At 48.5% G+C, this 24759-nt stretch overlaps 1 protein-coding gene across 3 annotated transcripts in view; it reads left to right on the forward strand.

The window, feature by feature from the left end:
• ST8SIA5 (ST8 alpha-N-acetyl-neuraminide alpha-2,8-sialyltransferase 5) overlaps positions 1–24759 on the forward strand; it is a 63853-nt gene that overhangs the window by 16744 nt on the left and 22350 nt on the right. For 2 of the 3 annotated variants that reach the window (XM_037508570.2, XM_037508572.2), the window contains exons 2-3: positions 6701–6808; positions 20338–20430. In XM_037508570.2, the coding sequence (XP_037364467.1) occupies positions 6701–6808; positions 20338–20430 (201 nt within the window). The remainder of the gene's footprint in view (positions 1–6700; positions 6809–20337; positions 20431–24759) is intronic. The other variant, XM_037508573.2, reaches the window with a different exon arrangement.

The following is a 24759-nucleotide window of genomic DNA, read 5'->3' on the forward strand; positions in this document are numbered from 1 at the left end:
AGTCAGAGGTGCGCACACTTCCCCAGCTGCATCTGGCCTGTAGAATGGCAGATTTGGTCTGTGTGGTATTTCAAATTTAATTAGCAGCATTTAAAAATTGAGGAATTAAAAATAAAAGTCTGGATTTCCAGGATCTCTTGGGAAAATGGATAAAGTGGGAACGCGGGGCCTCTCTTCCCACATGGCAACGGTGGCTGCAGGACGCCTGCCCCGGCAGGCAGGACACATGCTCCCCAGTTCCCACTGTCATTGCTTTACTCACCCTCTGTCTCCTCGCCCCGCCACCCCCCTACCAGGCAGGACTTTGCTCCCTGGTGAAAGCGAAGCACTTTGTGGAAACGTAAAGTATTAATATCTAGTTGTATTTGCTTGGATGCTTTCGCCAGATGTGTTGCAATCCAAAGGGTCCAAAGAGAGTAAGGATGATGGCGTGTTAAGGGAAAGGAAGGGCATATGGAAACACCCCTGACTTTAGAGGTTGAGGTCAAAGATTGAGAGTGTCCTGTGCTGGCCAAGACTGGCTCCACCAGGCAGGAAATGGACCCTTGGCAGCCCTCTGAGTTGAGGCTGAGCTGACTTGAGGAAGAGGTAGATTTGACTTTGTTCTTGGTCAAGACTCAGGTCAAGACTCAGCTGTGCAGCCCCTTCTGGCTGTTGATACCAGGGAAGGTCCTCTACATGGGCCTGGGCTCTCCTGATGGGGTGCGGCCGAAGCCCTTGGGCAGGGACACCCACTCAGCAGATCACTAGCTCCCCAGGGACCTGGGTGGCAGCAGTTACCCAGGAAAAAGACGAGGTCATGTCTGGGCCAGCTCCACCTCTTCAGTCTCTTCGTGAAAAAAAAAAAACACAAAAACAAAAAACAAAACAAAAACGGCTCTGCCCTGGTTTCCTCATCTGTCCTCATCTGATAGTGTCACTATCAGCTCTCATCACCACCATCCCTCCTTTTTTCGCGACATGAGAGAAGTTACCAAAAAGCTTTTTCCTCTACCTTTTTATGGGAGAAAGTCCAACAACCTTTGCTGAGAAACTTCAGTAAAGAGTTGATTGAGATTATTATTTCATTATTATTACTAGTCATGTAATGATTTGAGTTTTCATTGTTTCTTCGTTAGTGTGTGATTATAAAAATGGTACAAGTTCATTGTAGAGTTTTCAGAAAGGACAGAGACGTATACACATTTCCAAAGTCTCTTCCAGCCAAGTGATGGACCCCAGTGGCCAGTTCTGGGGATTAATAGTTCAAGGATCTTGCCAACTTGATAGATTAAGAAAAAGGGTGGCATTATTTTCATTTATGTCTCTTTGGTTTCCAGCGATCTTCAACACACATCTCTTAGATGCTTATTTTGATGGCAGAATTAGGAGCCATCTCCCTGTCTTCTGCTGACCTGAAGAATGTAGAAATGACAGTGGCTCAGTCTCCCCTCCAGGCTGAGGACCCACAGCTGGAAGCACAACCTTCCCCGGAGATGCTTATGAGGATGGTTGAGGTTGTCACTTCATCCTGATGCCCATGCTCAGCTGTTAGGTGATTGGGGCTGCACCCTGGACCCCAGTGGATTGAATACTCAGTGCTTGGAGTCCTAGGCTCTGGCGCTGGGGAACTCGAATGTCCACAGTACCCTGTGCCCCACAGATCCACCCTCTTTTGGCTCCACCTCCCTGGTAATCAGAAACCTGAGTGGACACTTCCTGTTGCTTGGCCTGGGCCCGCCATGTGCAACGGCAGGTTGTGTCATTACCCACACGAGGCAGATGGAGAGTCCCGGATGCTCCCTAAACCCCCAACCCCCACAAATTGTCTCCGCTAATTTCTCCAGTGCCAGAAGTCCCATGTTAGAAATCTGTGATTTTGGGGGCCTCCCTGGTGGCGCAAGGGGTTGAGACGCAACCTATGAAGCTATCTGCAGCCTCTGCAGTACGAGTTCAATCCCCTGGCTGGCCAGGGAGCTACCCACATGGTGCAGCAGACCTCTCCTGACTCACCCACTGCTCTCCTCAGCAGTGTATTTCAGTCAGTCTGCCTGTTCTGTTCCCTACTGCCTCTGGTGAATCCTCTCACCCCCCCCACAACTCTGGCCTGTATCCCAGCTCCTATATGCATAAATAAATAAATCAGTAAAAAAAAAAGAAATCTATGATTTTGGGTCTTCAATCAAAATGGGAGAAGATTCAGAGATGATTTAGGAGGACCTTCTTTTTAAAATTATAATCTAAGGTTTTTAATATCGATTTCATGAGTGAGTGATCCACAGCAAAGACAGCAGCTCTCATAATACTAAAAATACTGGAATTTTTTTTTTTTTTTTTTGTCGAAAAAGCATGAGGAGTGTGGGGCAAAAGGGGAGGAGGAAACAGCAAAGATCTCTGGGTCAGGCATGCACGTGAATGCTTTTCTGCTTTGTCCACTACCTGGGCAGGTTATGAATCTGACTTCCTTGAACTTAAAGTTCATCAGCTCTGAAATGGGGACAACAGTTGCCACCCAGGTCTTGGGAGGACTGTCAATGACATTTAAACTTATCACAGTGCCTGGAACATGTATTTTTTAAGTTACTGGTATATATTTTATACCCTTCATAATTTTTGGAAGCTAGTACTAATGGAGGTAATACCTCGCAAATGGGCAATTCTGTCTGTTTTAAAATTGCTTCTCTGGGGTCAGATTTTGGTTTTTGCCCTGAAATTCCCCCGGAAGTTGATTCTGGGAAGCCTGGGCTGTATTCGCCACCCTCGGCTGGCCGCAGGATTTATTGCTGTGAGAGCAGGGGGTTAACATGCAGGACTGTGGGTCACCCAGCTAAGCAGGGCTGTGGTTAACAGCCACCACAAAAACAGAGAAAAGCTGAACCTCAAGAAATCTATCACAGATAATCCAAAAATCTGACGAAAGCTTTTTTAATTTTAATAGGTATGTAATTTTTGAATAAACACAAGAGTGAGATGCACCCCAAACTTTTCAGCGCTCAAGGCCTCTATCTGAATCCAGCCGTGAATAGCTCGGCGTAAAGAGTTCTTTATGTGTCACATTTCTCTAGATTTAAGACAGCTCTCATGTCAGCTTCCCCTGCTGGGTGCTAAGATTCTGCAAGGCTAAGGGAGCACAGGAAGTGCCTGCCCTTCGCTCCTCCCAGGCTTTGACAGTGACCCCAGTTTAGCATAGTCCAACACTTGATTTTAAAAAATCGTTGTAACATCTTTTATTAATAAGAAATTGAGTACAGGAAAATATAGAGAATAATATAACAAGCACCCATATAGTCATGACTGAGAATTAATGATACTGAACTTTGTGAACCTTCTGCCATATTTATTTCAAATCTTCTTTCTTTTTAAAATAAATGAAACATAAACAGCCCTTGGTTTTTTTGCCCTTGGTTTTGCCCTGTCTTGCCTGCTGTTGTTTTTATGTGGGTTAGTTTGATCACCTTAATTCTAGGTAAGCACTTTGAAAAGGGGCTTCTTGCCCCAGTACCTAGCAGTTTCTGGCACATAGTTGATGCTCAGTAAATGTTTGCTGAATAAATGAGTGAATAAAATATCCTTTTTCTTTGTTAGTCTCCTTCACGTCTTCAAACATCTTCTTACCATTGCTATCTAATTGACTAATAACGGACAATTCCTATACCTATCTCAGAAATGGTGTTTAAGTTATAAAATACATTTTACAACTACAGGTTTTTTCTTTCTTTTTGTTGCGATAGATCCAAAGGTATTGCTGGAGAAGGAACACACTTTAATCCTATCTTTCAAAGAGAGCTAGCTGTATGGTATAAAATGGAACAACAAAAAAATCACTGCTGCTTTCCTTCTGCATTTTTCATTTAATTTGTTACACACACCTTTTCATGTCATCAGAATTCCTCCTTAAATATATTGTCATGAATGTCTGCGCAGTAGTCTCTCACTTCCCCAACCATGTGGGGGAATCTCTCCTGGGAAGGGACACCAGGGGTCTCACTGTGGGTGGGCTGGGTGGGGAGAGACAGCTGCTAGCTGAGCTGGGAATTGCTTGAATATGCTTGCACACCAGCTAATTTGCAAACTCCCAAGCAGAAACATTGCTTTATTGGCCTGCAGACAGCCTGGTAAATGCTTTTAGTGCAGTTTCTTAGAGTCAGAGGGCCTGGGTTTAGATCTTAGCTTGGCCACTTGTAGACATAGGACCTTGGGCACGTTGCCAAGAGTTTCTCTGAGCTGCAGGCTTCATCATCTTTAAGTGGCGATAATGAGACTTTCCACATTCGGCACTTGTGGGAATGGAGGAGGATTGCAGACACGGGGCCTGATTTGTAGTAGGCGCGCAATAAGTGTTTTCCTTCTGAATAAAACAAATCCAAATTCTCTCTTGCTGATCTCTTGGACAGGAAATTTAATCCCTTCAAATAAATAAGTAGATAAACAAATAAATTTATATTATAGCTGTATTATTTAAAATTAATGCTAGATTTATGTTTATAACACAATTTTATAGAAATATGAATATGTGATATTTATATTATAAATAATATGGAGATATAAATATACATGCAGTTGTATATTTTATACATCAATACATATATAAATGTATGTGCAGGTAGAGACTGAGATGGTCCTGTTGCTGAGGCTTCAGGCTCTGTCCTGGGAGCTGCCCCTATTCCTTTCCTCAGGGTGGGTCCCTATGGCCCATTTCCTGCTTTTCTGTTCATTCATTATGAAGGCTGAGCTCCCCTCTGCCATGGAGAACGGCGGCCATGAGAAGAACACAGCAGTCACTCGGCAGAGCCGGGTTGAGCACCCATATATGCACATTCTGCTATCAGGCCCCAAGGGGCATCCTCTGCTTGGAGTCTGGCTGGAAACCAGGCTCAGCAGCTCATGGGGCCACCTCGACTTCCCAGGAGGTGAGCATAGGAGACGGCTCAGCTTCGAGATACTTCTAGTCAGGACTTTGGAGACATCTGAGACATCCTTCCTTGAAGCCGGGAACACATGTCCGGAGACTTGGCTGAGGTCACCTGGCTTATCAGTGGCTCACGTGGGTGGACCAGACGCAGCTCCTGCACACATCACTGTCCATTCCCTCAGCACAGAGGCCATCTCTTAAAAGGCTTTATTTTGAAGTGTTTTATAAGAGTTTTATTTTTGTTTCTTTTAGTCTCTTCTCTCAGGCTGAAGCTCGCCTCATGTGCCAGTTCTTTGATGGCCTGTTCATATTTAAAGACAAGCAGTTCTCTAGAAGGTCTTTGGAGCTCTGTGCAGTGGGCAGTGTCTTACCACAGTAATTCTCACTCAGAACAGCTTTGCCCCGGGGGCACTTGACAATATCTGGAGACATTTTTGATTATTGTAACAGGGGGTGGAAGGTGAGGGCTGAGGTGGGCACAGAGGGTGGAGACCAGGGACGCTGTCCAACATCCCACGATACACAGCACTTTCTCACATCAAAGAATTGTCCAGTTCCAAATGTCAGTGGTGGCAAGTTGAGAAATCCATATGGGGTAATTGGGTGGCACCAGCCCTTTCCTCCATAGCTTTTTCTCTTGACATTTGGTCAAGTTCTCCCCGAGAAACCCATCCCGAGCCAACCTGTGGGGCAGGGTGGTGGGGCCAGCATCCTGAAGCCAGGTGCCACTTTTGGCTGTTTTCAATTTAGTGTCTCTTTGTGCAGGTTTTCCCTGATATTAGAAGTAGAACTTTCTTTTTGGTTATTTTGAGAATGCTCAAAAATTTTCCATATTAATTAATGGTAACAGCCTTCCAAGACCCCAGAAATAACCCTCCAAATTATACTAAATAGTAACATTCTATGTTCAGATAGCGGGGGACACCTATATGAGGAAAACAGTGCAGAGCTCTGGCTCAGCTCCAGAGAACACACCTCCTGACATCTGTGGGGTGGGCAGGCAAGCGAGTGCCGGACTGCCTGGATTAAGGAAGGGGCCCTCTAGTGTGTGTGTGTGTGTGGGGGGGGGGCTGTCTAACTGCTCCTTATATAAACTTAAATCAATCTTCCTACTTTCAGCTCCATTTTGCACTCCAACCTTCAGTGGCCCCCGTGAGCACCAATTTCTGAGCCTTTCTGTGCTGGGCATGGAAAGTAGATTTGCTTCTTATAGACAGTCAGGGTCCCAGTCTGGCCTAAGGCAGTGGCCCACCTGCTTTTTATCTTCAAAACGTTGCCTCTTCTGTTACCCTCGCCTTCAATTTCCCCTTTGCTGTCAATCCAGCCAGGTTTGGGGAGGGAGCAGGATGACCATGTGAGTTGAGTCTGTCATCTTAAGCCAGGAGGAGTATCCTCATGTCTTGGAAACAAGATTGCACTAAGAGCTTTGTAGTGCGTCTGGCCTATGAGGATGGCCACATGCCGAATGAAACTTGTGGTGTCTTCTCCAGGAGCAGGGACTGCGAGTGCAGGCGCTAGGAGGCTGGAAAGCTCTGGGACCTTGATCTTGCTAAGTCTCAGTGCCCCTGTCTGTACAATGTGTGACCTGTCCCAGCCAGGAAAGATGAAATGGGATGGGTGTGGACGTGCAGAGAACACTGCAAAGAGCCATGCCCATTATCACCCTCCTCCTGGTTGGAAGCCACCCTCTTCTGCACTAAGTGCACAGTCGAGGCGTGTGTCACTCAGCAGAGTGACGGATGTGGCTCTGGTAGACGGGCTTAACCCAGCGTGTGAGCGTGAGTACCAACTGCCTCGTTCTCTTGCCAGAGGCCTCCAGTTTGGTTGGCAGAGTGGTGACCAGTTGGCCAATTGGACGGGGCTCTTTAATGTCACGGACGACCCAGCAGTGCAGAGCGGCAGTGACTCCAGCTCCAGGTACAGACCCCAGCAAATGACCAGGGAGGGGGGAGCCGCTGGGGGTTGACCCTACAGCCCCTGCCTCATGGCCCACCCCCAAAGTGACCCCCAGGGAAGAAGCAGACTTGGCTCCAAGCTCATTGTATTTTGTGGTCCTGCCTTGTTGCCTCTGAGGGGACTGAGGGGTGAGGGATAGCACCCAACCACAGCAAAGGAGGGATTCACCGGTCCCTTTCTGGGGCAAAAGGGTGGTGGTTTAGGGAGGGAGTCTGGGTCTCAAGCTCTGTCGCTGATGCGAGGACTTCAGGTGTCAGCCTCAAACTCTGTGGGTGTGTGAGTGGGGGGCAACAGGGGGCTGTTGTCAGGCAGGGGCTCCCTGCCCCCTGAAATCCCACTGTGCAGGCAGTCACTGCCCTGCCCACAGGTGAGGAGGACCTTGGCTGGGGACCACTTCCACCCACGATGGCACTGGGGGTTGACATTCACACCATTACATGGTTATTTCTTCTTGATCTGCTGAGTGTTTGGAGCTCAAGTCAGCCATTAAGTACACTGTGTATTCAGTAGGAGCATAGTAAATGTTCACTGGATGAATGAAAACGGAATATTCTCAGTAGGGCCCACATATTACAGGGGGGCACTGTAGGCGATTTTTTTCTGACAAGGCAAGATGTCTTCTTTGCTTGGAATTGGGTGAGGCCGGGACCAGTTCACTAAGAGCTTCCAGGGGATGAGCGTGTTGTTTCATACCTTCATTTTTGCATTTCTAAGTATGGGCCAACTCTGAGAACTGTCACAATGGGAAAGAGGCCTGAGTGTTTGTTGCTGCTAATTTTGACACCAAAATATTAAATTCCCGCAGAGGAGAAGTGGTGTTTTTCAGGGGTTGCCGCCATATATGTTTTATTCAAAACATAGAAAAGTAAAGATGTAGCTCCGTTGTCAGAAACCAGTGCTGTCCACAGACAGGGTGCTGGGGCAGCTGCTAATTTGGTCTGGGGTCAGGGTCTTATTCTGGCCTTTTCGGACCCCGGTCCTTCCCATGTATGTGTGCTGGGGGCCTGGCCAGCTGCTCCGCCTCCGGGGTGCCTCCCAGGGTTGCCCTTTAGATGTTGAGCCTCCAGAGTTGAGCCTTCTGTTGCCTTCTCAGCACCCAGATGGGGATGGCCTGGGTGACTCGGCAGTATCTGCCCCTACCGTGGAGGACTTCTTAAACAACTCACCTGCAAGTTTTGGCTAGAAAATGTGAATCAACTGAGAAAGGAGGGACAGGCTGCTGGGGGACCATTTCTGGGCAGATGCCCCTGGGCAGTGGTGAAACCATCATGCATCTGCTTTTAGCCTTTCCCTCCGCTGGTTGCGTCTGTCTTCCATGCCGAGAGGTTTTTGTTTATTTATTTATTTTTTAAGATTTATTTTTATTTATTAATTAATTAATTAATTTATTTATTTATTTATGCAAGCACTGGGTACAATCAGAAGCACGGGAGGGTGAGAGAATTCACCAGAACCAGAGCGGGGAGCAGAGCAGGCAGAAGGACCAAGGTACACTGCTGAGGGGAGCAGCGGGCGGCAGGAGAGGTCTGCGCTCCATGTGGGACCCTCCTCTGGTGGCCGAGACTGCAGGCAGCTTCCAGCGCTCAACCGCTGCACCACCCACCACCCACCGGGGAGGCCCCATGCTGAGAGGTTTTGTCTCTAATTTCTTTGCCTCTCGACCCACCTGTTCTCTTTGTGCCTCCTCCCTGCTACCCTTCCTTGGCCCACTGTCCTCCATCCCTAGTCCCTGCCTCCCCCCTCCCCTTTCTTCCCCGTTCCACCTCCTGCCCCTCCCCCTTTACTGACTCTCTCCCATTGACTCTGCTCGCTTTTCTTTCCCTAATAGTGGGCTGCGTCAGGACCAGGGACATGCTGGCCTCTGTCAGCGTGTTGGGAATTAAGGTGCCCTTTACTCAACGTTGCCACCAATTTGAATTGATTTCCTCCTGGAGAGCTGCCATTTGACCGAGAACTCCCTTAGTCACAGAATAAATGTGATGACCACACATCCCAAAATTTGGGGGGACCATTCCAATATCAAATCCCAATTCCTGATTGACCCCAAATGTACCTACCTGGGTGAGAAACCACAGTAGGTATAGCTGGAGTCTATACATGGAAATAATACCTGGTGTAAGTGAATGGAATGGTGCAGGTTTTTTATTTGGTTGCAGGAGCAGCTTCTGGCCTCTTTAAAATGGGTAGGATGGCTCCTGGCAGCAGGGTTGCGGGCTTGGGGGAGGACCTCACGAGGACACCGGGGAAAGTGCTCTGCAGAGGGAAAGTGCATTATCCCAATTAACAACTCTCGGTGCCTGGCATCTGTGATGAACTTCGTGGTATTATCCAGCTATTGAATAATTCAGTGCATGGCATATTTTGCTATCTATAGTCGTGTGGTATATAGACGTGCGGGACAGCCTGCTACCATTTATTATTAACTGGGTTGGAAGGGAAATCAGGAGGCACCCTATATAACCGGAGGGTAACGAGGGGCAGAAAAAAGCAAATGACTCATAAATTGTATGCTCTACTAGGAGCCACAGGAGAAGGAGCAGCTCCAAATAACTGGTCTGGAAAACTCAAAGAGCACCGCAGAGGAAATTCAGGCCAGTAGTGCTCATAAAAACCGTGGGCAGAGCTTCTCATTGGGGGAAATCCAAGCCAGAATGGAAAGTGTGTGAGTTTTAAAATATATACTGACGTATAGCTTTATTAATTCCAAGTCTAGGTCTAAAAGTGTTGTCCATTAAGTGTCCTTAGGGGAACTGCTTTAATGAGCAGATAAGAATAATTTTTGATCGGCTAAGTGGGTACTTTGAACAGGTGGGAAGGTCTTGGAAGACAGGCTCATGTTGAAATGAGGTGCTGATGTTTCTGTCTCCCCCACTAAGATAGCAATGATGGTGCTTCTCCATCTTTGCATTCTCTGCACCCAGCAGGACACCTGGCACGCAGTAGGTGCTGGACAAATGCTGGGTTGCGAAGCTGCCCTCAGCCTCTGCAGCGCCTGCTCCCCGGCCGCCACCGGAGGAGGGTCCCACATGGAGCGCAGACCTCTCCTGCCGCCCGCTGCTCCCCTCAGCAGTGTACCTCGGTCCTTCTGCCTGCTCTGCTCCCCGCTCTGGCTCTGGTGAATTCTCTCACCCTCCCGCGCTTCTGACTGTACCCAGTGCTTGTATAAATAAACAAACAAACAAACAAACAAACAAACAAACAAAATGTTCATTGAATAAAAGAATGAATGGAGCAGGGTCATAGTACAGGCCTTTGGTAAGAAAGCAAGTGTCAATGTCCCTGATTTCTCCTTTAGAGATTTATTCCTTTGCCTTCAACCTTGTCTTCTCTCCACACTGTATTTGAAAATTAACCCCAGAAAGGGGAAATACTTGGGAATCAACAGCTCATTCCCAGATTGGGATGATCAGAGATTTTCTCTTGAGCAACCTCAGTAGTGGGGTAGTTTGAGGGTTCTGGGTAGCAGGGTGGGCAAAGGAGACTGGGGAGGAGATGTGGAAAAAGCGGAGGAGTCACTGAAGGCAGATAATCTGTTACTAGCACAGGGAACACGGTGAAGACACGTGATATACTTCTGGAATTACTCGTCTGAGAAATCCCAAACACTTGGAAATCCCAGAAAGGGTCAGAGGGAAGGCGAGAGAAGGAGAGCCCTCATGCTCTGTGACCAACTGCCTGCCTGCCCGGTGACTGCCAGGAGGCCAGGGAGAGGCAGCTGCATCCATGGTGACCTTGGTGCTGCAGGGTGGACAGCCTTGTCATTGCCTCTGGATGCCCCAGCGAAAGGACCCCCAGCCACAGGGGAACTGAGGACAGTGAGGCAGGAGTCCCCTAGGCACTGGCAGACTCAGCCAGGCCCATAGTCACAGCACAAAAGAATTCACTTGGTTTCTGCCAACTGGATCCTGCTCCATATCCAAGTCCTTGTCCTCCCACCATATCTACCTGTTACTCCACCTCCTCCTTGAAGCCTTCCCTGATTGTGCCTTTAACCTTACCTTTTGAAAGATGTGTCCGCACGGACGACAGAGATAACTAGCGAGCAAGTACACACCAACCCTTTGTGTTTGCTCCGGTATCCTCCAAATCCCAAGGAGACTTAGGTTCTGAAGAATTGGGCAGAATCCCTACAGATGCAACTTTGGGATCTGCAGACCCTGTAGTTTCAGACACAGTCCGTAGGCGGCCCGGTTGGGTGGTCTCTTTGGCCTCTTCTCCTGACTCTGCACAGCCTTGGCCTTCCTGGTGTTTGGGTACAACTTAAGGAACCCCTCTCCTTGAGATCTAGAACAGAGCTGACCCAGGCTCCTGGCCCCCAAGAGGACTGTTGCCCCCAAGATAGCCTCCTTCTCTTGCTGCTGGGTTTCCTGATTAGAGCGCTAGGGAATTCCCAAGCAGAAGGGTAGCACCGGCCACAAGCGAATGGGTGAGTCCCAGATAACACATGCCCTGACCAGAGATTCCCCACCCCTCAGAAGAGGGAGCCAGCAGGTGTCTGGGCCTGGAGCAGAGCCCTCCTCTCTGGCTTGTGGTCTGCGTGAGTGTCTCTCATGCACTGCACGGGCTGGGGTTTGGAACCATCATACTTAAGAGCTGGAAGGAACTTGACTGAATTCAATTTGGAACTTTATTATGCTATATTGAATTGTTCCCTAATTGTTTCAAGACATCTATAATTAGGTAATAAATTGTGTGGTACAGATGGCAAGCGTGCCGGGAGCTCAGCATCAAAGTCAAAAGCATTTCCGTGGAGGAGCAAGACCTGGCTTGGGTCTCGCCAGGCAATGCCATGGCCCTGGGCTATAGGAGGCCACTGTGTGCCAGGCACTGTGCTGGGCACCGGCCATAACACTGCCTTTAATCCTCACCCTTGAACCTTTGCAGCCAGTAGAGTCTTGTCCCGATTTTAGGAATGGGGAACATTTAAGGAAACTGAGTCACTCCTCGCAGGAGATGGGAGGTAGAGGACACCCATACAGCATGACTCTGGAATCCCTGTGCTAGAGACTGTGCTGGACAGGGATACTGTTTCCTGGGCTGTGGATGGATCATCCAGGGTTGTCCGGGTGTCCTTGGTGTTCATTCTCAGCTTCTCAGACCTTCTATTCCTGCCTCAGCTCCTGTAACTCATGGCCATGCTGATTTAAATAGGTGACCATGTGCATCATCCCTCTCCATGTTATCAGTGCTGCAAGAGGATTTTAAGGTCCTCCCTCTCCCGCAGCCCCTGTGCTTAGTGGTCTCCCAGATTGTTCTCTCTGAAAAAAGCCTCCTCCCACCTGCTCCCGGAGATTCTGCATTCCTAAGAGGAGCCCTTGGGGGAGTGGCTACCTCCCTGCTCAGCTCAGGGAAGGAGCTTTCAAGGTGGGCTTCCAGGTGTGGTGACAGTTGCTGAGGGCGCGCAGCAGTGCGCTGACACCTGAGTGGTGGGTGCAGGCTGGCTGAGCATTATTCTCCCTGGTCAATTTTCACTTCCATGGAAAAGGATCCAAAAAGGGTGGGTGGAGGAGGACGCAGCTCTTGGGCTCCAACCAGCTGGGAAGAATTTGAAGTCAGGTTTGGCAGAATGTTCTGGACTGGGTGCTCACTAAACAAAACAAAGATGGCTCAGCTTCCCCCTCACCTCCCATGCCTCTGACGGCAGGCAGAGGAGGCTGTCTGTGAGGTGCGGCTGTCAGCACCAGGGATTCCTCAGGCGAGGTCATTCCATGAGCTTTCCTGACACCGCCCCCTCCCAGCTTTGTGACCCATCATTGAGGCTGAGCTGATTCTCTGGGGTGAATGACAGTTTGCACCAACCTTTCTGTACCTCCCTTTCCTCATCTGTGAAACTCTTGCCTTGCTCAGCCACTAGTGGGGTCCCCAGAATGGACCTCCCCGTTAGAACCTGGCCACAGTTTCACCCCCAACTCATGGCCATGTAGGGGCGCTCTTTCTAGAGCCTGGTTTCTAGAACATATGATTGTGGGTCTCTGTCAGGGCTCATCCCCTCTCTACCCCAGCTCAGCCTCCTGGAAGGAAAAGAATGGAAAGAAAAGGGGGCTGGGGTGAGGCTGGGGCTGGAAGGCCCAAGCAGCCACCTGACAATTAACTTAGGGGGCTTAGAAAATAGGGTGCCCTGGGACAGCCTAAATTTTCCACTCCATGTGGTCATGTGTGGCCCACCCTTCCTTCATCAATGACCTTGAAGACGCTGCTGGCCAGTGGGCAGTGGGACTCAAAGAGACTTGCCTGGAAGCTGTTCATACCCCGAGGGCCTCTTCAGAGGACAGACTTCCTCACGTGGGCTGTGAGCTTTCTTCGCGCTCAACAGAGGCTCTAGGTTTGCCTTTTGGAGCCTCATAGAGCTCTCGTCCAGCCCTGCTTCCTCCAGCTTGTTCCTCCACACTTTGGAGAAACCCCATTTTCCCACCTTACCCGGGACCAAATCTTCACACACTCACTATCTTAATCCATTCAAGCTGCTGTATAACAAAATACCACAGACTGCATGGCTTATAAGCAACAGAGATTGGGGCCTCCCTGGTGGTGCAGGGATTAAAGTCTCAGGACTACCAAGCTATTGCCAGCCACCGTGGCATGAGTGCAATCCCGGGCCAGGGAGCTACCCACATGGCACGGCAGACCTCTCCTGTCTTGCCCGCTGCTCCCCTCAGCAGTGTATTTCAGTCAGTCTGCCTGTTCTGTTCCCCACTCTGTCTCTGATGAATCCTCTCACCCCCACACCTCTGGCCTACACCCCAGTTCTTGTATGCATCAATAAATAAAATAAATCTTAAAAAAAAACAGGCAACAGAGATTTAGCTCTCACAGCCCTGGGGGTTAGCAGAGCAAGATGGGGATGCCAGCATTGGTGATGAGAACCTGCTTCCAGTTTGTGCCCTCATGTGGTGGAGTAAGTGAGAGGGAGCCCTCTGGGGTCTTCATTATCAGGGCATGAAACTCATGATCTGTTGCCTCCTAAAGACCCCACCTCCCAGCATCACATTGGGGGTAGATTTTAGCGTATGTATTTTGTGGAAAGACACGCCAATGCTTTGAGTCCTCAGCTGCAGCTTTCAGGCTCTGATTTCTGTGCCTTTGCTCTGAACGGTGGTGTGCTATCTCGAGACGACAGCTGTTCTGGCTCTAGAAATAGCACCAAGCTCCCTGAAGGGCTGGCAGCTGGGGAGGGGCGAGCCGCTCATGGAGTAAGCCCCGGGATGACCATGCTTGTCAGAGTCAGGGACAGGAAGTCACTGAAGTGACTAAGAACATGGGCTCTGGGCCCTTGGAAGCCCAAGGTATCTTTTCTACAGCACCATTTACTAGTTGAATGACTTTGGGCAAGTTGCTTTCCCTCTTGCAATCTGAGTCTCAGGGATAAAATGGGAAAGCAATGCCTGCCTCCCTGAGCTGTTGGGAGGACTAATGAGACACAATTAGAGAGTCTAATATCAGGTTGCCACATACAGTTTTGCAGGGTGGGCACTGTACAAAGATACTTTGCTGTGGGGTCAGCTGGGGCTGAAATCCTGCTCACTCTCACTGGAGACAAGTCATGTGCCTGGCATGTGGCTTAATTCACTTGGAGAAAAAGGCGTTTTTCCTAATTTGCACAGAGGTGTCATACCCACCCAGTGCAGAATAAACTACTCTGTGGTTCTCGAAGTCTCGGTACCAGCCTTGACAGGAGCCCAGGGCTTCAGCTTGCTGAGTTGGGGCAGCTTCCCTGCTACTGGGGGCTGGTGGAGGCCTAACTGCCATGCTCCTGCAGTACGGAGGGATCTTCACTGGGCCCCTGTTCTCTTGAACACCACCAGCGCCTGGGGAGGAAGAGCAGCATTAGATAGAAAACTGAATGCATGGGCCTCAGCTTCTACCAGTCAGGGGTTGCCCGGGGTTCAAAGTACCTTGGTTTCCCAAGGAAGATTCCATGGTCCTGAAGACGCTCGGAAAAGGAGACCAGGCTAACAGTCAAGCCCTCTGTGGGGCAGGCTGATGGGAAAAGACTGGCAGGAATGACAGTGCCAGACTCTGCACACCAGCCCCGGGGCAGGCTTAAATGAGGCCACCTCAGCCTCCTGCACAGCTGGAGCCCAATTCTGCTGGGAGGAGGGAAATTAATGTTCAGGCCATCGCGGTCACCTCTACATTTGTCTTCTCACTTAGTGGAGGCCTTCACCTGCTCATCAGGCAGCCAGGGCTGCCCAGCCCTGCCCCCACTTTCCCCAAGGGCACACAGACAATGGGCAGGACGGATGCTGGCGCCGGCATCTGACTTGGCTGCCGGAAGCTGAGTGGCATCTGAGATGCACCAGCTCCTGATCTGGCTGACTGGGACTATTTATTCCTGTGAGGAGCCCGAATGCGATGCCACCACCCCCTCCCTTTTAGGCTGGGTGGAGATCGTCTTTCTGCCTTGAGAGGGTAGTGGAGTAAAGAAGTTTGGAGACACTATTCGTTCAATCTTCTGTCAGGTGAAGGGGAAACTTAAGTCAGTTGAGGGAGACCCATGACTTAGAATGAAAAGGCTTATATTAGTGATTTCCATAATAAAAGAATCATAATCCCATTCTAGAAAATATAGAAAAGCTTTTTTTAAAATCACTCATAATCCCATTGCACAGGAATCAGGTATTAATATTTCATTACAGTTCTTTCCCCTTGCATCCACATATGAATATATAATTCTTTTGGGGTGTCAGTTTTGTGGCTTGCATTGTCCACTTGGTTTTGTCATTGAACATCTTCACTTGTCATCACACAAAAGAATTTACACTGCGTGTGTGATGTCGTGTAATGGTCTGGATAGCAGGGTCCCCATAGCTTCCTTCAGGATGTGGGGAAGCAGAGTCCAGGGTCGCCTGGTATGACAGTGCTTCTAGCCACCTTACTTCCTCCACTCAGGTATCTATAGAGACTAAGATGAAGCAGCACAGCCCTCAAAAGGAAGGAAGCAAGGGACATTTTCCAGATGGGAAAACTGAGGCTTTTTACCCAAATGTTGACAGTTTTGATAACTTCACAGAGGTACCACGTGGAGGGCTGCTGGGGTACCTGTGCTTGCTTGTCATCAGTGTGGTGAGATAATTGTCGTGAAGGAAGAGCTCTGTGTACTCAGATCCCTAGAAACAGGAGGTACACTCCACTGTGTGGGGTCACTAGGGTCAGCCGGGAGGCAGGGGAGTATGGAAAAAGCAGGCAGGAACAGGTAAGGCAGAGTACAGAGGCTCGGGATTGGCTAGTGTGAATGATGTCAGTGGGCTCAGAGGTACAGAGGCTGTCCTAGTTGCCTGGTACCAGGCCCTGGGGTGATTAGAGCTGAGGATATTGGCCTTGAGTGTGAGGCGAGGTGGTGGTGGCAGAGGTAGAGTATGAGCTGTGGATTGATTGTTTTGCACAGGAAGAGTGTGTTCACAGGCCATGAGTCCTGCACTATCTCTAGAAATTGGCTAACCCTGGGAGGGAACAGGCCCCAGATGTCTTCTGCAACACATAGTTAATAGAGTCTGCCACAGAGATGGGTATTCAAGTGCAGCCCCATGTCCAGGAACTCCTTGTGGGCTTGATCTGCAGGGTGAGGAGAGAGGTGTAGTAATAGCAGGAGAAGGAGGATGCCAGCCAGCCCAGATGGTAGAGGCACCTCTTGAGTTATTCATCCCTGACCCAGCTCTGCCATAAGCAAGCTGAGGGGCTGTAAGCTGGGCATCCACTGACAGCTCTTGCCCTTTGACAGCTGGAGAAAGGGGAGAAAAAGAGTGAATATTTCTTGGAAACATCTGTGTGCCAGGCACTGTGCCAGTGCCTTTCCTGAAATTCTCATCAATATCTTAACTCGGCCTGTTGCACATGTGCTGCATTTTTAATTAGTTTTACAGATAAAGAAACTAAGGCTCAGGTTAGTGACTAGCCTAAGGTAGCTAGCTGATGGGGTAAAGGATGTGAACCTAGTTCCTAAAGTCTCTCCACTTAACAACAGCCAGCAGACACATGACCCAAGACCATTTAGAGTCACAGTGCTGCCCGCTTTGGTATATCAGTGGGGATGCAGGAAAAAGAGAGTCTTAGAGGAAGGTGGTTGAAGGGAGGTGTGACACCTTTAAGACATGACCAAGGATTTACAATAAAGTCATTCCTCCAGCACTTGTGGAGGCAGTGGAGAGGCTGGTGGAAGGGGAGGTGCTGCTTGGTTTTAACTTTCTTTGAAAGTTTCTTCCTCTTGTTTATTGTGGGTCATTGATACATACTATTTTTCTGGCTTGGTCGGTGAGTGGGAAGCAGTGAGGGAAATGTGAGGTTGTATTTTAGTGCTGGGTGGTCCTTTAGCTATTACCTAGTTCACACAGATTATTTTAAGTAGGAGAAAAAGAAGAGGTCCAGAGAGGGGAAGTGATTTACCCTGAGTCACACAGCTGGTTTAGAGGCATATCCAAGAGGTGTCTGCCAGTCCCCCCAACTTCATGAGAACTCTAGGATAAGTCTCCTCCTAATTAACTTCTGCATCATTTGAATCTGGAGCTTTTCTTAGCAGCAGCCTGAGAACATGGCTTCAGGTGACCCAGTGGTTCCAAAGAACTTAGTGCCACTGGTTCTGGTTGCAAATGATGATCTTTGTGATAAGACACCAGACCTCACTTACTATTGTGTGAGTGGAAAGTGATGTCAATTAGAGCCAAGGTCAGGTTTTTTGTTTTTTTTTTGTTTTTTTTGTTTTTTTTTTGGTGGCCTCAGGCTGGCCCCTTGTTCTTGGTTGCAGATAACCACTTAGTTAAAGCAGAAAGGGATTTATTAAGAGTACAGCTAACAACATTGCTGACAAGCTGAAGAAAGACCCTCAGCTGAGTTTCCAGGAATGCCTCCCCAAATTGCATTGTGAAATAAAGCCACTGTGAAATCTGCTGCCTCTGATATAATCACAGAAGTGCTGCCATCACTGCAGTTTCCAAGAGCTGTGCCACATTGTGCACCAGCAAAACAACACCTTGAACCTTGTCATTCTTCAACTAGAACATAGCTCCGAATCCAAGTAGCAAATGCTACTGAGTAGTTCAACCACTAGGAACCCTAGCTGCAAGGGAGTCTGGGAAATATAGTTTTTAGCTTTCTTACCTCTGTAGTACAGAGATAACCAAGTCCTTATGTTCAAGATACTGTATTATATAATGCAGTGTAACTTATTTTAATTAAAGATATAATGTTTCTTTGTATCAGAGGGACCCTAGGTGTGGGGGTCAGAGAAGACTTTACAGAGTAGGGGCATTTTACCGGATACTGAAGGATCAATATGAGTTTGCCAGGTGAGAAAGACAGAGAAAGGAGTACCAAATACAAAGAAGACAGAGAGGAAAAAGTGAATGTGACACTTTGGGGATCCTCTGTACCTTGTTCTCATTAACTCTGCTTAAATTCTTTTATGACCCGAGAACAAAGAAGCCATTTATTTTGTGAATAGGAGTCAATTTGTTTTAGTATTTTAAAATATTAAAGTTCTTAAATATATAATTACGATAGTTTGAAATTAGCTACTAAATCATATTAAACTTAGTAATCACTATAAATATAACAAATGTAAAAGTATTAAATGTAATATTATATTTAACAGTTATTTAAAATGAAATATTTTTAAAAGAAACCTATTATTGAGAAAACGTCTTAGTAATTCTGAAACAGCATATACTTAAGTTTGTGCATATAAGTCAGGCATGTGGGAATACACAGGGAATCACTACCATAAGAGAAGGTTTCTGGCAAGTGCTGGAGGAATGACTTTATTGTAAATCCTTGGTCATGTCTTAAAGGACCCTGGGGTGCCAATCCCACTTCTGATTCTCCAGGTAAGTTGTCATGAGGACACTGACCCCAAGTTCAGGGTGACTTGACCTGCAGGCTTCTCGATTCTCTGGTGTTGATGCTATTATGGGCTCTGACTCCTGCAGCTTAATCTGCCGCAGCCTCTTCTGAACAACCTCCAGAGAGGCCAGGAGGAGAGGTTGTGCCTGGCCTCTGCCTGGGGAGGCCCCCTCCTGCCTCCATGGTTGAGCCCTATGTGAGCCACAGGTACACCTCATTTTATTGCATTTGCTTTATTGTGCCCCATAAATATTGCATTATGTGCATCATATACATTAAATACAAATTGAAGCTTTGTGACAACCCTCTGTTGAACAAGTCTTTTGGCATCTTTTTTCTTCCAGCTTCCACTTTGTGTCTCTGGGTCACATGTAATTAAGGTATACACAGTTTTTTAGTCATAGTACTATTGCACACTCACTAGAGTACAGTATAGTGTAAATACAACCTATGCGCTGGAGACCAACATAGTTGTGTGATGTGTTTTTTTGTGATATTTGCTTTGTTGTGGTGGCCTGCAGCCAAATCTAATGCATCCTGAGGTGTGCCTGTACTGTTTTATCTTGGTGAGGACCATATACCCAGCCCTCAGTTGGGGGGTGGGTAATGGAGTTATAGCACGGAGAGGCCTTGAAGTGGTTGTGGGAGGCCACAGGACCCTTTCCAGGGGACACAAGCTGAGTGAACAAGAACAACAACATGGAGGTTCATGGCCAACCCACCACCCACCATCTGTGTGCCTCTGGGCAAGTGAGCTTACTCCCAAGGCCTGTTCCAAATGCTTATGATGCCATCTACCTTGCAGCCTGGTTATGAAGACTCAGTGCCCACATTCATGTCAGGTTCTTGGCCCTGATTTAGCTGGTGGTGAGGGCTCAGCAAGCACTGGCTGCAATTAGTATTGTTATCCTGCATGGAGCCACGGATGGACATTGGGCTGCCTGGAGCCAGCTGGTATGGCAAGGGCTTGGGCGCCTGTGCAGTGGGACCTAGACCAAGCCCTGCCCTGCCCTACACTGACAGTGTGACCTGGAGTTCCTAGTGTTTAGCCTCAGTTTTCTCAACTGCTAACTGGGGAGAAAGAAATATCAGTCTTACTCAGTCACAATGGAAGCATGAGGATGCTAAAAAAAAAGGAAATGCATGTGGTAGAAAAAGCAGATCTCAGCTGTGTCTGTGTCTGCCAGTGTGTGATACTTTTCCAAGAAGAGGAGAAAGGAGTAAAAGGCCGAAAAGAATAGGGCCCGCTGATGGCCCGAGGCTCACCACCCTGACCTTGGTGCTGCCTATTTCAGTGGCTGGTCCCAAGGAGGAGCCAGAGTGAGGCTGTGCTCAGAGCTGGCTCCTTCTCCCCTCACCTTCACAAGCATGGACTTGGAGCCAAACCTGCATCTTAATTCTGAATTCATGTGCTGAAGTGGGCTCAAACTCTCAGAGTAGTGGGGTGCTGCGAGTAACCAACCACCCAATGATTAAGTTGGAGGGCTCTGGTGGTCCTGGAGGCCCCCACCAGGTCATCTGCTGGAGTGGGGCAGGTTTGCACTATTTATTTGACCAGGCTTGACGACCACCCCACTTTTCCCTGCAAGAGCTCCAGCAGGCCCCCAAAGTCTGGCGGGCTTCTCTGCATAGTAACTTCTGTTCCTATTGGTTTCCAGGTACTTTGAATTTTACGAGGGCCCTTTAGAATATAACTCCACAAGATGCCTGGAGCTGAGACACGAAATCTTGGAAGTGAAGGTGCTGTCCATGTAAGTGTGGCTGGGGTGGGCAGCCTGGTGCATGTGGGGATGGGACAGTCGGGGTACAGGTGGAAGGAGACTGGAAAGATGGTGGATCCAGATGGAGCAAGAACTAGGTTTACTTTTATGGCCTCCCTGACATTTGGGGAGCACCCTGGGGCAATGAAGACAGTGATGATTGTGCATGTTGTATGAATAAAGGCCAAGTTTGCAAGGTCACCCCTGGTGACTCGGGCATTTCAGTTCCCAGATCAGTTACTGGTCTCTGCGATTACCATCACTGGGCTGTTCTGCATAGAAACTGAAGAGGATACATGAGCGTCTCACCTGAAATCCAGTACTCACGCTGCAGGGCTGAGAGTGGCCGCTTGCTATTGTGTTTGAAACATTTTACATTCATTAAAATATTTCTTTTTTATTATTTAAATGAGACAACATTCAAGTGGTGCCAAAAGATGTGCAGGGAACATTGCCCTGCTCACAGCCCTGACTCCCTTTCTCATGGCAGTGTGTGCCATGAGCCCCTGTCAGAAGCTAGTCTTTGGCCAAAGAACTGTGCACCCCCCATACCTGAAAGTCATCACTGCATCACATGTAGCTCTTTCACGACCTACAGAAGGAGCAACTCATTCGCTGCTGAGCACTTCAGTGTGGGTGTGCCCCAGCATCCCCGCATAGGATTCCCATGACTTCAGCAGACCTGCTCAGGGGAATTTGTGCGGTGTTAATCATGATGGGATATATATATGTATATTTATATTTGAAAACTTACATGTAGATATGGAAGAAATCTGGTTTGTTCAGAAAGTGTGGGTGCTCTCGTGGGGTCCAGGCCCTCTGACATGAGCCCAGCTGCCGTCAATGGCCCAGACAGGAGCTGTGTCTATGTCTTCTTTAGATGTTTGACATAACTTCCAGGTAGTGGATTCTAGAAAGAGCATGGATCTTGGCTTCAGGCAGACCTGGGATCCAGGTCTGACTCTGGACTTTCCCAGCTCTGCATCTTTATACAAATTATTTAACCTCTCTGACCCTTTCTTTATGTATAAAATGGGGACAATATTGCCTCTTCTTGAAGGGTTGCTGGAGATGGCCTGGCCGCTTCCATAGTGGCACACATATAAGCGCTCAGTAAGTTTTCATGTATCTTCCTCCCTTCCTCTCTCCCCTTCATTTATTTTCTGGAACCAGCAGCAACAACTTTTCTGGACTGTCATTCAGACTCCATGAATTTGGTAGCTGCGGGAGAGTTCCAAGGTTTAGACCCATGTCATCTAGATTAGCTGTGCTGTTTACAGTGCCTTACGAACCAGGGGGCTTCTGTACCCTCTCTAGAGGTAAACACGGGAGGAAGCTCACCTTCTTATCAACCCCACTCAGTTCCTGGATGAGCACACGCTGTGGAAGGTGATAGAGTTAACTGAGCCAACAGGATTCCAGATCCAAGAAACAGCTTGTGCAAAGGCCCTGTGCCAGGAGGGAGCCTGCTGTGTCTCAGGCTCTGAAGGGTCAGGGCAGCTTGCATGCCAGCATGAGGGGGGAGGTGGAAGCCATGCTGCCAGAGGAGCAGGCAGGGGCTGGAGCTCACGGGCCTGCAGGGCAGGATTTAGATGTTATCTTTATCAGAGGGTGATGGGTGCTGTGGGGAGATTTTAAGCAGGTGGTGGTGGTGTGATGTGAATGGTGTTGTGATTTAGTGACATAAATGGCCGTCCAGACTTCAGTCAGGAGTCAAGTTCGAATTCATAAGCTCATAAGCACAGAGCCTTTACCTTTTCTCAGATTTCAAAGATCCTAGGTCCTTAAATGTTTCACAGTGGAAAGCAAACACACTCTCGCTGAGAGCATACCTTTGAGTTTTCAAAGAGTAAATAATTAATTTTTCAAATGATAAAGCACAGATGGTTTCTTCATCATTACTTCAAGGTCTTGACAGGGAGGTCTGAGAAACTCCATAAATGGATCCCCGGCTGTTTATTCCCCCCTCCACATGCTAGGATTAGTGCCTTATTAGTCTGCTGGGGCTGCCATAACAAAGTACCACAGACCGGGGAGCTTAAGCAACAGAACTTTATTTTCTCACAATTGTGGAGACTCGGTGAGCTGGAGGTGTTGACAGGGCTGTTTTCCTCTGAGGCTTCTGTCCTTGGACTCCAAGAGTCACTTTCTTCCTCTGTGTCCTAATTTCCTCTTACATGGGTATCAGTCACATTGGACTAGTGCTCACCCTCTTGTTGTCATTTTAAGTTAACTGCCTCTTGAACGAGCTGATCTCCAAACACAATCACATTCTGAGATATGGTGGGATTAGGACTTTGACACACGAGCTTGGAGGGAGACACAGACCAGCCCATAGTCCCTGTCACAGCTTCTGCTTAGGGGCCAGCTTAGAAGTTGCCCGGGTCCTTGCTTTGCAGCTAAGCATGTGTATGTGATGTTCCCGCATGACCTGTGTCCTTCCCTTGGCTCGTCATGGGCTCCTTTTGTGGCATCTGCTGCTCTCTGTGTCTGGCTCTGGTTCTCTTCTCTGCCCTTGGGCGCCCTCTTGGGGGCCTCTGAGCTAGGCGGCCATCTTCTCTGACCTCTGGATCTGGTTGGCCCCATCTCTTCCATGGCAGTCGCCCTTTGGGTGTCTGGACACTGGTGGCACTGGGAGAGGAAAGGTAGGGCTGTTCATGGGGTGTCACCGTGCCAGCCTAGGGCCACTGGGGATAGTGAGCTCAGTGGCTCCTCCCTGAGTCCTCAGGTGAGAGTCACAGGCCCTCGGGGCTGGAATCAGAGTGCCCAGAGGTCGGTTTCTGACCGAGTGGTTCTGATGCCACCCGGGCACGCACGGGCCTTGCTGTGCCACAGCCCAAACATGAGCAGCACTTGCAGAGACCCTGAGTCATTGGGAAAAGGTTAAATCTCCATCTGCGAATCTTGGGGGCTGGACGGATGTGCTCCGAGCCCCTCAGTCACAGGGATGTCAGCTGGCATTCTGGCTGAGGAGATCGGAGGTGCGTGATTCATCCGACAATGATGCTGATCCAAAATTGCTCAAATCAATGGGAAAGATCAGTCAGCGGAAAATTCCCACATGGAAAATGCCTCATTCCCTGACAGTGTCAGATACATGAGGGGTTACACTGTGATGATTTGAGACGAAAGTGCATTGTCCCTGATACTTGTAAAAATGATTCTGCTTCGTTTTAGTCATCGCAGAGTGTCTTCCTTTCAAATCAGTTGTTGCCTGTGCTCATATCCAGCTGAGGGGTGAGCCTGCGACCCCTGTCCAAGGGCTTCATGTGCTGTCCCTTCCCCATCTTTTCGGGGTGGAGAAGCCCACACTGAGTCCAGCACTGAGACCAGGTCTCCCTACTGGTAGCCCCTTTGTGCCCAGGCATCTCTGAGTCCTGAGTCTGACCCTGTATAGGCTCGGGGTACACTTGTTAATAGGATGAGTGGAAGCAGGATGTGGGTGAGACCTGAGGGTTTATTCAGAAACAATGAGAAAGGCAAACTGGACAGTGAGTGAGACTGGTGAGGCTCAAGTGCTGGTTCCCATTAAAAGCCCACACCCCCTGTCTAACCTCTGCAGAATTTCCTTTCCCTGGGGTGGGGAAGCAATATCACTCCCTTTGGGAGATGCAAGGCATGTTGAGGTCTTAGTGTTTTGGTGACCCACGTGCAGGCACTCTCTCCCAGCCTCCTGACCACATTTAAATAGGGTTTTTAGATTTTTTTTTCCACAATAATAAAAAGGGCCTGTCTCTTGCTTCATGCCCTGCTCCTTTTGACTCTTAGCTGTTTCTTCTGACAATTACCCCATCCCTCTCAGCAGTCCCCCAGCGCTGTTATTTCTCTACTTACCACTTTTGTAGCGTGCCCTGGTGTCTTGCAGGATGGGTGGGGGTTGGGCTCTTTACACCACACCCAGCTCCTCCCCTTTCTCTTGGGGAGGGTTGTTGCTATGTTTAGTCCTATTTATAGATTGCCTGAGTGGCTTATTTCTTGTTCTTCCAAATATTGACAATATCTCTTGATCCTTTATTTTGTAAGATGAAGCTACTCTTAGAATTGCCCCAACTTTTAGTTCTGATGTCTGGCTTCAGTATTCTGTGAGTTTACTTTTAAATGTGAAGACTGATAACACGTATGTTGTATTTGTAACCATCTGAAGGCTCTTTGGAGTTTTCTCTGTATAGGTTGACTCTAAAATTTGAAGATCAGAAAATAGTGATCCTCTTTTTTGCTGCATTAATTTTTCCTGTTTTTCAGGAGCTTCTAGACATCTTTCCCCCATTGAACTCTTTGTCCTAATTCCCTATTTTCCTGCTTTCTTGGTGACCCGTGTGC

This window comes from Talpa occidentalis, unplaced genomic scaffold (assembly GCF_014898055.3).
Source record: "Talpa occidentalis isolate TD23 unplaced genomic scaffold, MPIMG_talOcc4v2.1 talOcc4.13, whole genome shotgun sequence".
In the NCBI taxonomy this organism is placed as follows: domain Eukaryota; kingdom Metazoa; phylum Chordata; class Mammalia; order Eulipotyphla; family Talpidae; genus Talpa; species Talpa occidentalis.